Genomic DNA, 15647 nt, shown 5'->3' on the forward strand with positions numbered 1-15647 from the left:
ATCGCCGCAGACGATTTTGAAACCCAGGCTTTCTTTGGGTTCCAGTGGCTTCCCATGCGCCCATGCGCCTGATGGCTCAAGCGATCAGGCTTCCGCAGGCTCTGCCTGATGGCAAAGTTATTGGATTGGGGAAAGTAACGCCATCCTTTCCCGTCCCAAACTTGAACTTTGGAGCAAAAATGGCGGTCGCAGCATGTATTGGCATGCTACAGCCGCCATTGTTACTCCAAGGTCGCGGCAGCATCAGAGGATGGCGGTACCTTCCCCAATCCAGTGGCTTTACCTGATGGAATGTGACCTGGAATGTGACCTTTTGGGAAGCATCGGGTTTCCGAAACGACAAAGACCAAGTTGACAGTGAAGCATTACAAAATACAAAAGACCGACTACATAATTGGTGGCATAGGAATAATTCAGCTGTAATTTCAAGCCGGCGTTAATTCTAGTCTAGCGGCGCAAGCAACCTCCCGTTCCAAAGGCAGAGGCCACAGTGTCCATCCATCCGTCAATACGCACACGCGGATTTGCTCTTGTTGGAGACAAGTGTTGTTCCCTAAAGTACCTGAAGAACTGTCAGGCGGTGACAAGAGTAGCAAAACAGTTGGGGAACGCGCTCCCTCCTTTCGTTACTGGTAATGAATAAGTAAATAAATAAACTGGCCTCCGTGGCGCAATCTGACAGCGCGTTCGGCTGGTTCGAGCCCACCCGGGGGCGGTATGGCTTCGCATTTTACATGTGGCCCAACACCGGTAGTTCGCGATCAGAGGTGGACACTGTCTCTAAGGCTGATAGTGAGGCGAGGATGAATTTCCAGAAAAGAAATTGAGGAAAAATTATCAAAAAGGAAAATTGAGATTAGGAAAGTTTTCGGGAAAGGATTGCGGTGCATTGGAGGAACACCTTGGTGTTCACGGGAGGAACACCTTGGTACGTGGCGTGGCGTGCACGTGACGTGCACGTGACGTCACGGCATAGCTTTACCCGTGCTTTCTCCCTCTTGCTGGTGAACCAGAGCACCCCGCCTATACGCGTGCTTATTTTCCCTCTTTCTGGAGAACCGGCGCACCCTATCGCACCCCAGCTATACGCCGACTTTCGTACAGGTTGAGACAAAAGTTTACGGAACACGCGAGCGGCGTACTTCTTCGTCGGTGCGACACCCTAGCGGCCGCCAGAAACGGGCGAGTTCACTGTTTCAGATGGGTGGAAGGGTACGCTGTTAGCGACACGCAGCAGTAGCTTCCACTTCCAAGGCACGCACAAGAGACACCGGAACTACCACTGTGTGTCGCTAACAGCGCACCCTTCCATCCCTCCGGAACAGTGAACTCATCCGCTTCCGGTGTCGCCGCTAGGGTGTCGCACCGACGAAAAAGTACGTCGCTCGCGTGTTCCGTAAACTTCTGTCCCAACCTGTACCAGTGTGAGTGCTGACATGGTCATCTTCCGCGGAACACCATGTTACGCTCTTGACTCTACAAACACGTACGACGCTAACCAGAAACAACATTCCACTAGCCGATCTGAAACTTCCTGAGGACTCCATCACACATCACTCCCGCCCGGCGGTTGGACGCCAAGCTCTCCCTGCCGCTCTCTGATTGGCCTTGACCGCGTCAAAGGGCGCTCACTGATTGGCATTGTCCAAGTGACGTTTCAGAGAGGGAATTCCGGAATGCTCTCAACATCCATCGTCTGCTGTTGCCACGCGTTACAGTCAAATTGCACAGAAATAACTCTACTAATTCGCATCGGATTTTCGGCGTCATTGTCGGTGATGAACGAGGAATAAAATGGCACCGTAGTTTCGGAAAGGACCGCGACGGATGCGATAACGGTAACGATAAATTTAACTGGGGTGTGATGTATTGTATGTATTGGATGCGATTGTCCCTTTAACATAGCATATGCGTTATTTGGCTGGTATTTTTTCAGCTCCAGAGCGTAACGTTCTGCAACCTGCTTAATCACAGTTCTGTGTTCCTTCTTTACCCATCTCTCTCTTCTCCTTCCTTTTGTATTTCTCCTTCTCTTCAAAAAATAAAAAATAACAAATAAAACGTGATAAGAATACATATTCTCCGAGCGGAGCTCAAAGGGGTACTAAGGTAACATAAATTTGTCATCGCGGGACGAAGGGTACCCGGGGAAAGGTACCCACGAAGGGATCTTGGCACCCACGCGAAATCAACGGGGTTCATCCGCTGTCGCGTAGCGAGCTCTGATTGATGGCCTCAAACGATTTGTCCAATCACCGCTGGAGATGGTCTGAGTATAGACCAATCCACAGCGATCCCAGTCATACACGCGGCACGATATTCAATAACAACAATCAGATATTTATTCATCTCAACTCTCACGATTCTATATATGTACAAAATATGGGGAAGAGAGCTACATCAGATTCACTGGTCTTCCAGCTCGTTGTACCAAAGTCGCGCCGTGTAGGTAGGTATACATGCAAGTGGATGGCACCGCGACTTCCGCGTAACACGCACGAAAATAATGCACTGAAGCATCGTTGAGCACCGCATCAGGATTCCACAAGAGTGGAGTTACGTGTTAAAAAATCGCACCCATGTAAAACACACAGGGTGCTAAGTAGGCTAATATAATGCACACTCAAACAAGTACCGCATTTACATCATGGCATGTGGAATGTATTGAGAACGTGCTGCTCCGAATGCACATGCATAAGGCATGCCACAACTGAAAGAAAATATTATCCTTAAACTGGTTTTTTGCCTCAACACCTCGATCATGGTAAACGGGAGAAGCAATGTACAAATATGTGTGGTTGCGCAAAAGCTTCGTGTGTTTGTATCAGTAGATAAGGCACGAAGTCAGTACTGTATATGTTTAAAGGTACTGTAAAGCAGCACCGATCAAATGTCATTTAGTGTGGCTATTCGATAGTCCAGGCCGCCAGGACAAAAACTGCGCAAGTTTCATTCCAATCGCCGGTGCAATTAATTAGAAAATTACAATTAAAGATTACGGGCAACACTGTACTAGGTATTCGAAATGATTCCGTACTCCTGCCACATACGGCGGCAACCACATTGCATGCGTATAACACTGGGCCCAACATAACAATCCACCATAATCCACCATAAAATCCGTTCCTGCAATTCACACACCGATCCACATCTGAGGATAAACGGATAAGCGAACTGAAATAAAATGCTGAGCCGTTGAAAAAAAATATGTCAGACGTTCAAGAAGCCAGACAGCGTCGGGACTTGTTTGTTCACAAAGGTTCACAGAGAGAGTTTGTTCGTTCGAAAGAGGCCGCGAACAGAAGGAGCGCGCAGGCGCAGTAGGGAGAGCCTCCATCGAACAGCAGCCAGCGCTGGGTTACTTCGCAAAAAACACTGTTAGCAGGGGTTTCAGAATGCATAGGTAAACAGGGAAACTAATAATATGGTTACTAAAATAACAAAGTTCCGATGTAATAGTGTGTAATACCAATTTTCAGTGTTGCTCGCTGTACAGGGGGTTGTTTGACACCAGGCGTCGCACCGCTCCACTACGCCACATTTTTCATGGCAAATTTAAAATATTTATAGCGCGTTGTCGCTCGTATGGTTCCGCATATGATATTTAGAAGCAACAAAGTCTCTAGTCACATCACCGGCATATCATGCTTGTCTACTGCTTTACAGTACCTTTAAGTTCCATTTGCATAGTTTAAGTCCAGTGTGAGCCCAGCTCAGCTGCTTTAAGTTGGGTTTGAACACCCGTCAATCGTAAGTACAGCGGGCTCTATTCTTTCCAAAGTTGTATATCTTCAACGGTAGACCTGGCACATGGTGACGAAAAGAACCCGACACAAGGAAGGAAAGGACGAACACGACACGACTTGTTCTACTTATTTGAGATTGCCACGTGAATTAACATGAGCAACCTTATAGTCATTTCGCAAATCAGGGAATAAAACGCAGCACTGAATTGAGCTTTGAAACTTTATCCTTTACAGTTTTTTTTAAATTAAAACCTACGAGAGTAGCATAGACATCGTTTTTGCAGTTGAGACCTCTCGGAGAGAGTATGTAACTACAAGATCACTAATTACCTAAAATTTATTAATTAACTCCTAAATTTGGCGATTTCGGGCACAAGCGAGATTGAGAGGCTATGCTCGTTGAAAGCGATTCCGCTTCTTAATAAATACTGAAACGCGCACGTGCGTAGAAATGGCGCTAATAATAATAATAATAATAATAATAATAATAATAATAATAATAATAAACAATAATAATGGTGTTTTGATGTTACACGTAAGGTTTATCTGCCTATCAAACCAGATCAAACGATTTGCGGCCCAGATTAGATAAGCGTCCGCTGCCGGAGGCCATGCGTTCCTGAGGCGCACTGTTTTGGTTTCGGTTTCGGCTCATTTGCATAGCAAAATTCGGCGATATTTCGCGGCACGCGTGCGTTTCAGAGTTTTAAAAAGATGGAATGACTCTCAAAAAGGATTGTCTCCCATTCCGTCATTTCGCTTTTGCCCGGAATACCCTAAATAAAGAGTTCGTCAATGAATTTTACGTAATTTCGTCATCTCTTTGAGAGGGTGGCCGTATAGCTCAACTGCAAAAACGACGACACCGCCTACGCTGGCCACATAGATTTTTTAATGAAAATCTGCAAAGGATAAAAAGAAGCACCCTGTATATAGAATACGTTGGAGGTGCAAGATGTGCCGGATATGTCCGCAATTTTGGCGCGACGTAAAATCCTTTCCTAGACCTTTGTAACAGCGTAAGTTTTAGTATAAAAAGAGCGCGTCAAAGTTTCTATGCGTAAACACCAAAATCTGGTACGAACTACGAAGTAAAACTACTTTTTTAAAACGAGCATACAACGTGCATGTGTAACACTGGTCCCGTGTTTCACGAGTCTCAGTGCTCAGATATTTCTAGGAGGAAGCATTATCTGATTCTTCGAAATGGCCACTAACTAAAGTTGGCATACTCTTCTTTAAGATTCAATCAACAGATCTCAATCTTCAAACGCACTATGAACTTGCATCAACATCAACAACAAACCTGTGACGACAACGCCATGAGACGTTTCGTCAAATATCGTACAGCACCCTGATATGTACACTTGTGCAGTTCAACGTGGGGAAGTATTAAAGGCAAACGGTGAAGGGAGAGAATCAAGCACAAACAGAATCATCGTTCACTCTACAAAAATAGCAACCAAAGAGATAAAATATCAAAACTGCAAACATACATAAACTCTTCAACGAAGTAAACTCAACAAAATATACACTGTACATCCATTCATTAGCAGATCAAATTTTAAGGGGGAAACTGCGTTTCTGTCTCTCTCTTGTTTTCTTTTTAGTAAACGTAAGCGTGCTAGATTGTTCGAGCTTGTAAACAAGGGTCTAAGTACGAAATCTAAAGAAACGTTAACATTTATTTGTGTGTGTGTGTGTGTGTTTCAGAAGGACGGTATTGACGGCTGTCAACAAGATTGGGAAGCTCTGAAATAGGTATATTAATAGACGCCGAAAAGGATCCCGCTGGACCAATAAAAACGCGATCGCGTAACACGTGACAATCTGTCGTCTGCATCGCTAGAGGTGTCGTCTGCTATACGAGCACTCCAAATTTTCTTTCATGCTTTGAAAGTCTACCAATACCGCAATTACTCACCAACTGAAGTCTCTACAGTTGGCACCCGCGAGACGAGCCCGCAGGATTGATTTACCACAGTCCACACAAGAACGTCGAACTCAAAACTTCACACTTCAAAATGGCCCCCTATCCATAAATCGCACGTTGTTTCCACTTGGGCAATAATACTGGTCGCGGCAGAAGAAAGGGGTTGGAAGGCACGCTTTTGTGCAAGCGCAAAGTAATACTTTCTCTCTAAAAATAAGACCCCGGCTTCGCTGGGAGCATTTCTTCTCATGCGGGAGCACCCAACAGTTGCGGGTGTCCTCAAAAAATCATTGCACCACGCGAGGCAATGGTGCTCAAATGAGATGCCGATTTCAAGAAGCCCTGCCAAGCACGTGTGCTGGCCCTGGGCCCCGAAGAAAACGAATGACAGGATGGATATGTTTGTGTATGCCCGTTGGGTAATGAGTGCGCCGAGGAAGGAATATTCGTATGCGGCGAATAAAAGGTGGACGAGTGAACGTGAATACAGTGTGAGATGGTTAGCGCATGTGGAGATCGAATTGATGTCGACGGATCACGAGCAGCGGGTCGCTTGGGTGAGGAGGTGCCCTTGAGTTATGACCGAGATAATCATTAACATAAAATGTATCCTGTGCAAAACGTCATCTAGCCCTTTCACATTTTACCATCTCCAGAGGAGGGACAAAAAGTATAATCCTTGGGAAATTATGTTGTTGTAACCCAAGCTGCACCGTCGGAGTGACCGCATGGGGTACCTTCATAATGAATTTTGTGATCGTAAGCGTACGCAGAGCTGCGCACGAAGTAACTATTTTCAACTACTCGTTCGTCCCCTATGCACTCGCACTTTCAGTACCACGGTGCTCATTGGGAACGTTTACATTTTCGGCAAGAAAAGCGAAAGCATGTAGTAATCAAATTTGTACTGAATTGATTTGAGTGGTCTGACGAGATCGGGTCCTCCTGTAGAAAAATCACAACGCATGCAGGTGTGTGGAAAGTGTTCTGGCTTAACGAATAAATGGGCGCGCTTTCGCATAGGCCAAAGTTTTTTTTTCTTTTTGTTTACTTTCTCCGGACAAACCTTAGTTTTTAACGCACGCACAGATCGTTCTGGAGCACGAAAAGAGGAACATTAGCACTTCTGCAAACGGGCAACGCACTTTGTTCTATAGGTATAGAACAACATCGCTTCCTCCGTGTTTAACTTCTTTTTCTTTCTTTCTTTTTTTTTTGGGGGGGGGGTCGGAAACGATTCCAACTGCATCGAACATCGATACGTGTCACCATGAATACACACAAAATACGTCGTACAAAAAAATCTGAACGCAAAATAACATTTAAAAAATCTACAGTGTGTCCACAGAATGCTCACGATCAATCACACACAGATCTCTATCCACACAACGATAATATCACATCAGATACGCAGATTAGATTCGAGCACACAACGTGAAACTCCCGCAAAAACCCACTACCGGTAATCCCGGTAAACCGAAAACAAAATCGTCAAACAAGAAACGATAGAAAGCAGATCCATAATGTAGTGGCGTGGTAAGCCATGTTGCAGGAATATAACGTGACTTCGTACCACATGAGCGTGACATGATCATGACTTGAGCTCACGTTGCACTGGCTGACTACTTGCTAGGCACGAGAGGTGAGTGAGGATGACTGTAAAAGACAATGTCCTTATAAAAAAAATATATCCGATAAACATTTTCCTCCGTGTTGTTGCCCTTGGTCGGATCTTCTATCTGTTGTTGTTTGTGAAGGCCCCCGGACAGACGCATGCGTGTGTTCGAAGCACGTGCGTCAACTGTTGGACTTCTTGTTGGAGAGCCAGCAGTTCACGGCGAAGGTCTGCATTTCCCTTCTGAAGGTGTTCCGATTCCTACGAAGAAAAAAAAGAAGTCTGAGATGTGGAGATAGATTAGGATGCCGAACAGATAGATAATCCCGGTTGTAGAAATGAGAGAGCCCTAGTATAGATCGTTGACAACGTCACCGTGAAGATATACCGCGTCTACGGGAACCAATTGCAGCGTACATGACTCAGAATCTTATCCGTTCATTGGCTGCAGTATAGATATGGTACTTCGGAAGCGACGTTATCAACAGCCTATACTAACACTGACTATAATAGCGAGGTCTATATCGTAAGCGCCCTCAGATTCCAACTCCGTATCGCTGTCAGTCAATCAGATATCAGCATCGTTATCAGCGTTATCGTCGTTATCAGCTCTCGTTATGACACGCGCGCGCGCCAAAAGCACCAACGCTATCCTTCACGCGCGGAAAGGCGATGGCGTACGATCTGACACTAACGCTCTCTAATGTGGAGGAAGTGAAGAAAACTCCTCGAGATTTTATTTTGCAACTTAAAAGCCCGACATTCACGAGCGCTTCCTGCGGAGCATTTTTCTCGAAAGAACAATCTACACGAAAGATGATCAACTATCTCCCATGACGTCCTCTCTGACAAAACATTAGTGAGCGCGGGGGGTCGCTGTTCTCGTTTACACCGACTCCGTCAAGCGCCTGAAGCGTCGTCTGCTTACTGAAACAGAAGCCAGAATTTGGATCAAGCGTCCGTCCAGCGTGTGGGAGTGGTCCTACTCACCTCAGCGAGGCGCACCGTGCGTTCTTTCTTCCGGTTCCGGCACTTGGAAGCAGCTATCTTGTTCCGTTCCCGCCGCTTATTCCGCTTCTCTTCGTCTTCCTGCGTCAACTGTCAAATTAGACCAAACACAAGTCACTCCACTGCTCAGCAGTGAAACCGAAACTCATTTCACTTTTGATGCGCGGGAGACCCATATTTCAAATTGGGAACATGGAAGTCTAGGTCGTTATCATAGAGAATGCACGTGTCTGAAGCTCGCTGTTGTCGAATATTTCAGCGGAAGCCGACCCCACTGCTAGGTAGTGAAACAGAAACCAATCTCGTTTCGAAGCAGACCTCGGAAACGGAGCGCCACCTGGACGGTTTAGATGTCTTCTGCTGCGCCTCCCGTGTGCGCAGAAACTGATTTCATGCGCAGGATCTAAAATTATATGAATGGCGGATATACTAATGTAGCTCAAGTTTTACACCTATCTGCACGTCCCTGCGTCAGGGTCTTGCGAACATTTCGTGACTGCGCGATAATTCGAGTCGTAGTCGGTGTCAGGACGTAAGAATTCTGGTATTAAAGGTCAAAACCTATTTCCCGTAGAAAGTAAGCCTAAAAATTATTGCATGGGGAGTTGTAGACGTTAAATGCCAGAGGTTCTAGTACTGGTTTTAGCGGCACTTGAAGTTTCATTTATGTAAAACTGTTTGTTTTATACGCGACACTCGATAACAAGCACTGCAGCAAGGGCATGGGTAGACACATTTCAATGAAACATTTGGGTTTCAGATCATGTTCGCTTAATTACCAAGGCGGTCGGACTTCGAACCTCGCGTTGCATCTATGAACAAATATGAGTGGACAACGCAATGATAGATAATCGTACAAAGCACGCACTATTTACGATCTAGAATGCCAGCAACAGTCACACACAGCTTATCAAATAAGGCAGACACAAGGAACCCAGTCCGCGATTGCTGTGCATCTGGTAACAATGGCTGGAAGGGGAGGTAGAGCACGGAAAATAGCGCGGTGCTATCGGGCAACCGGACATAGTTGTACTCTATCACCATTATAATTTAACAATGCCTTCCACGAAAATATTTGCCACTGATCGGCAAACTGAACGAATGGCAATGAGCATGACAATAGGGAACCTAATAACGTTCAGATAACAGCAAACGTACACCGACGATACCTCATCAATGTTTCAACTGATTGTCCGATACAAACTGGGCTTTGTAATGATGGGGTATACTAATAGACGTGGAAAGGGTTTATTACGGTTTACGGTTTATTACATCCCACACGCATTGCGCTGCATGCCAGAATATTGAAGGGGGAAAATTAGAGTTAAAAGGTTGGTCCAGTAGCAGTCACGGACAAATTACTCAAAAGGTGTAACTAAGTAACAGTTAGTCTGCAAAAATATACAGTTAAACTTTTATGTATCTAGCTACAGCTACAATTACCACGTTAGAGCAACTTAGTTACTTTACAGTTACTTTTGAAGACAAAGAAAGACGAATAAATGTAGCTGTCACAAACTTTGTTTTAGCTCTTGTACTGTCCTAGCGCACTTATACCGTGTTACAACAGAATAATTTCCAGTGGGCTCTAAACGACACGGTGTCTAAGGCCATCATCTGGCTGTGTGTATGAGATGAGAGAATTCGTGGAATTCGTGGTTGGGCATAACAGCAGGGTATTTGAAGTCTCGACGCTAGGAACCTTACGAGTGGAAAATATTGCAATACCTGAATAACTTAGTTACGGCAACATTTTACAGGTACTTTAACCAAAAGCGGTAACTAGTTAGTTATAACTAGTTACTTTTTGCAATAACTAGTTAAAGAAACTGGTAACTTGACTCTAACCTTTTCTTAGTTCTGTGTTAGCGCCGCGAAGCAACAGCGGCTATGAGTGGCATACAGACGTGAACAGATGGAGAAAAGACAGTAGGAAGGAGTGGGGGAGGGGGCAGAGGGGTTAGTGTGCGTCCTGGGCCAACTTCAGGGGGAACTGTGCGGACATTCGGTCCATACCACTTTTTTTTCATTAAATTTTAAGGACAATATATTCGCACTGTTTGCACCATTAAATATCATCCCTTCGCACACGCCCATCGTGATACACCTAATCCCGTCGGAAGGGCACAGAAACAAAATCACCATACGGTAGCTACAATTACAACAACAACGCGCTACAACTAATCAAACAACCGGTAGTCCTTTGCACGCCACACTAATTGAGCCGTCATCCCACATTATCACCGCAATCAATTCTCACGTAAGCGAGAGAGAATCATCGCCAATTGAAAGTGATCTATCCAGGCAACTAAGCCATGGCCACGCTGCGCAACATCCAAGACACTACAAGGAAACTTCAGGACATAGCGCAGAGAGAATAAAACGTCTTCTTTTCTTTTGTGTACTATAAACTTCTACGCGTGTACGCCCTACCAAAACACCGAGACATCTCCACGTTTTTGTTTCCCTCGCGAAACTTTAAATCGAAAAGTGGTGTCAAGGCTGTGCGGGTCTTCCGCATCGGAGACATCGAACACCTCACGATCTCTCGACGACAAAGCAGGAGACATTTTCTACGCGACACTGTTTAAAAAATCGTGAGCCCCGATTCTTCAATCTGACACGGGCAGATGTCACGGTTGCTGCGTCGTCTGCTACGAAAAGTCATCAGCAGGGCGCGCTCCGGCTGGCCTCAATGTTGGCGACCTTCGAATGAAATGTTTTCTTCTCTCTTTTTTTTTTGTTTTCTTTTCGTAATATCTCAAGCTTTCGCGGTTTTCTTTGTTATTTTGAATGAGGATGGGGTTGGGTTGAGTGGCGTTTGAGGAACGTTTTGTACGTTTTACGTGAGAGTGCGTGCATTTTTTGTATTGCTTGGTGATTTCTGGCGCAATAGCGTTTGGGGTTTGTCTGTGTGTGCTCGCGAGATTGAAAGGAAAAGACGATTGTGTGAGGGTGTTCATGAGCGTTGTCAGGCGAGGAAAGTTTGTGGTTATTGATATGCGGCGCATGACATTGCATGCAGTTGCAACAGTACGACGACAGTGTTGACCTGCCCGATGTTTCACCTTGACTGATATCTCAGTGCCTGTTAGTATACGTACCCCTGCTATCCCAAGCAGCACAATGTACCGAAAGCCAAGTGCAATAGGGGTGGACGGTATGTGTCTTATCAATGTTCTTTAGCTGCAAGAGCGTGTTCAATGCCTTCCACCTAGAATGCTACGCTCCTCTTCTACGTAAATACCCGGTGACGACCAGGACAGCGTCATTCTGATGATGGGACCCGAATGGGACCCGAAACGTTAACTGTATTTTGTTATGTTTGTTGAAAGCCGGTGCGGTTCAAACTATAGTAAAGATGCCTTCCACCTACCCGTCCACCCCTATTGCACTCGACTTTCAGTACATTGTGCTGCTTGGGATGGAAGTCAGATAGTAGCACAAATTAGTGCTACTATCTGACTTCCATAGCAGGGGTTAAGGGGTGCACTCTCACCCTATTAATAGGGTGAAAGTACGCGCAAAAACACCTAAGCCGAATTTGTGCCGCGGTTTTGCGTGTTAATAGGGGTAAATGATTGACTCTAGACTCTGGAGGGCTAGTTTTAAAAGGCGAAAGTGCCGGCGATGTCAGTTTCGGTTTTCGTCTGCTGTCATGTACAGTTCAGGAGAAGGCTAACGTCGAAAATATCTCAATCGCAGGGGAACTATAAAATATTATTATTATTCACACAGTACAGTATCCTAGAAAGACCAAAATGACCTACACATCATGACTGGATATCCTACTTAAGACTGTGGCGCTCCCCTGTGGGTGACGCCACGCAAATAAGCCCTATCACATGAAGGACTATAGTATTTGGAAGGACTACAAAAAGGTGCAAGCGGCTGCTGTGGCTCCGCATGTAAGGAGCTTCCCCCTCCGTCCGTTTAGACGGGTCAGAGTGTCGCAACGTGAGAACCATTACACATGCAACCGAGCATGACAAGCGACATCAAACGGCCCTTGGTGATCTTGAAAACGAAAAAGAACCGCTCATCGGAAAAGGAAGGCTGCGGTTACACAGCCTTCGTAGAGTAGGCAAGGCAACAGAACACTAAAAGTCATTGCAGGAAGGCGTTTTCGAGCGTTCGCCGAACTTCAGCAGGAAATAATTCTAAAGTACCATGATTCTGTATAGTAGGAATGGGCCGGAAAAAATTTTTTTTTTTCTCCAAAACTAGCAGCGCAGCTCCCGTGTTATTATTATTATTATATATTTTTAAGCTGTGTCTTTTACGAAATACAACATTACTTTGGACAAAAAATGCTGCAATGAAACTACTCGAAAGCTAGGATAAATATTGGCAGATTCCTATCAGCATTCCGTAGCAGGAGGAGACCAGGAACGAAACCGAAACTCCCTGTGTGTGACGTCACTGGACTGACTGTGCAGCAGGTGACTGTCTCTCGGCAATGTCTCTCTTCTAGTATGAATTGAAACTTACGGAAATATTTCTGTTCAAATGTCATCGCGCGCGCGGATTAACGAAGTTGTTGAAACCCACTCGTCCAATCAGCACGCGGAAAAGGAAATGACCGTGACGTCAAACATGGACATCGCGCGCAACACAAAATAAACATAAGTGAGTTTTAGTGCATGTTATGCGCGTGCGCAGAACCACAAGCGCTATACTAGCGTACAAAACACTAAAACTCACTATATATTTAATAATATATGCGACCGGTACGTGAAAGCTGGCTTACTGACATATCGTCCTGCACAGTCATGGGTAAAGTCACACACAAAAAAAGTAACTCAGTCACAGTTACCCTGCAAAACTAGTAACAGAGATACAGTTACTCTCTTTGAAATGTAACCACATAGTTACAGCTACAGTTACCACCGTTAAAGTAACATAGTTATGTTACATAGTTGCAGGTACATTTAAAAAAAAAGGCGAATAAGTGTAACTAAAAAAATTGTCTTAAGAGATTGTGATGTGCACGCGTAATTATACCGTGTTATAAAAAGAGCATTTCCCATGGGCCACTGTAAGGCCATGGGAGTTATTATAAGGCCCACGACCTACTAGATTATAACGTCATAATCGGCAACCCCTGTGAGGATCCCGTCCGCTAGAGGCGCTACCCATCGGCCCGCGTGATCTACATCATGATTGGACAATGGAAATTTGAATTTCGAACGCGCAGAAGCAGACGTACGACTACCGTAGCATACGTGAGGCCGACAACGGCAAGCCCCATCACCATCACCACCACCACCACCGTAGCAGACGACAGCAACAGCTCCTATGAAAACGCGTAGCATGATGATGGTAATCAACTTTAGAAAGAAGCATCTCATGTGGGACATTCACCGTTTGCACAAAAATACTAAGGTAAGCTGAAGTATAAAGCATTGCAGAAATTTAAGGAGCAATAATCGGGCCGATGAGCAGCGCCGCCGCTGGCTTCCAAATGCGGCGCTGGGAAGAGGTGCCTATCTAGTAGGTCGTGATAAGGCCATCCATGCTGCGTATTATGAGACGACAAAATTCTTGGAATTCCAGCTCGGGAAAAACGGCAGGGCATGCATTTGAAGCCTCCACAGAATTTCGCTAGAGGACTGAAACGCAGAAAATATTGCAATACCTGGGCAACTTAGTTACATTTTACGCAACTTAGTTACATTTTACTGTTACTTTTAACGAAAAGGGGGAACTAGTTACAATTATAACTTACTACCCTGCAGATTCGTTTAATTAACCTCTTGCAACATAAGTTTTCTGGTTCCGCATCCGATGACGTTCAGGTGATGACAGTTTACCAAGGGTGGTTATCATCACGTGATGTCGGTCACGTGTCCTTCAGGACGTCCGATTCTCATTGACCCACTCGGGGAGACAGCCGGAAAGAAGAAAAAAAGAAAAAGAGAGAAAGTCTGTCCATTACTCGATCTGCCATACGCCCACACATTTGAAAAGAGCGTCCCACTTCTGCGGCTTCTTCATTTCACTCTCGAAATGTTTTCTTTTAGCTTCATTAGCTCTGCCTGGGGAATACACTACGTGCCCCTTTCACGTAATGTGGACAAGGGCTAAGGCCATCATAGTCGGCATAAACGGCGTGTGTGTGCGCAATGGCTGTGTCAAGTTTACGTCTTTGCGGACGGGTAGAATACACGCTGGAGGAACGCAACTTGGATACAAACGAAAACTGGATTGGATCGGATTGGATACTGGTTAAGAGTAATACGGAGATTGTGGCACTGTCACGGCACGACGCTGTCATATACGCGCTCTTACGATGCTAGCAGCCACCGAACAAAGTGTCAATTACATCCGCTTAAATTAAAGCATATTACTTGTATAGTTGAAATTTGTAGCCAGCGTTTTGGCTGCAGTGACGTCACTGTCAGTAACTTCCGGTTTTTCTGCTAGATAGCTGCTTCCAACCGGCGATATGTGCAGCACATAGACAAGTTATGTTCCCAGCCAGTGATTTATCCAGACCCCCCCCCCCCCCCCCGATACGCCCCAATTTATTTTGTTATTTATGATTTGATTATGATTTGATGATGATTTGATTTTTGTATTTATGACATAGCTGTAATAAAGACTCCCATTTTTTTTGGCGCCCCCACCCTATGTTTGCGAGTTAAACGTTTAGTGCTAGCGTAGTTAAACAGTTTGTTGCTTGTAAACAAAACAAGTTATACATGTGAGAGGGAACGCTAAATACTTCTCATTTGCTAGCAAAATTGTAGTAAAACGGCTCAGGGCGACGTCTGGTGGGAAATAATCCTTAATTTGTCGAGCGACAGTGATCTATGATCTCGACTGGTTTGCTGCTCCTGACGGCCACGTAGCCGGCTTCTTTTGTTTCAGACACATTGTTATGCGCATGCAATGTAGTTTCCTCGGGCGTTCTTGACGAGTAATGCGCCGTTGGTGGCTACTTCGACACAGTGTTGCCCGTAATTTTCAATTTTAATTTTCTCAAAAACTATGAGCGCGATTGGGACGAAAAATGTGACGTAAGAGTGCTGTGGGCGTCAGGTTATATCGATTATATAAATTTTCTGAGATTGCAGCTCGACTGCCTCACATAACCTTTGAGCTGTTACGACGTATAATGACCCCACCGTGCTCGGGATTCTGGATAAGATAAACCACTCCAATCATGCCCCACCGACTCGGGAGTCATTTTGCTGATTACGTTTCCCGCTTACACCAAAAAAAAGAGAGGCACAGGACAGAATAGGTTGACAAGACAAGGAGTCTTTGACCTGCGTACATACTCCTGTTGCCTCTTCGTTCCGTCAGTCTCAGGGAAACGTTAGCTCACTCGGATCTACAC

General features: G+C 45.2%; 1 protein-coding gene across 5 annotated transcripts in view; it reads right to left on the minus strand.

The window, feature by feature from the left end:
• Window positions 1–2319: 2319 nt before the first annotated feature.
• LOC135401731 (cyclic AMP-dependent transcription factor ATF-3-like) overlaps window positions 2320–15647 on the minus strand; it is a 92085-nt gene continuing 78757 nt past the window's right edge. For 4 of the 5 annotated variants that reach the window (XM_064634286.1, XM_064634285.1, XM_064634287.1 and 1 more), the window contains 2 exons: window positions 8285–8392; window positions 2320–7555 (listed from right to left, as the gene is read on the minus strand). In XM_064634286.1, the coding sequence (XP_064490356.1) occupies window positions 7415–7555; window positions 8285–8392 (249 nt within the window). In that variant the 3' untranslated portion in view covers window positions 2320–7414. The remainder of the gene's footprint in view (window positions 7556–8284; window positions 8393–15647) is intronic. The other variant, XM_064634284.1, reaches the window with a different exon arrangement.

This window comes from Ornithodoros turicata, chromosome 7, assembly GCF_037126465.1.
Source record: "Ornithodoros turicata isolate Travis chromosome 7, ASM3712646v1, whole genome shotgun sequence".
Classification (NCBI taxonomy): Eukaryota; Metazoa; Arthropoda; class Arachnida; order Ixodida; family Argasidae; genus Ornithodoros; species Ornithodoros turicata.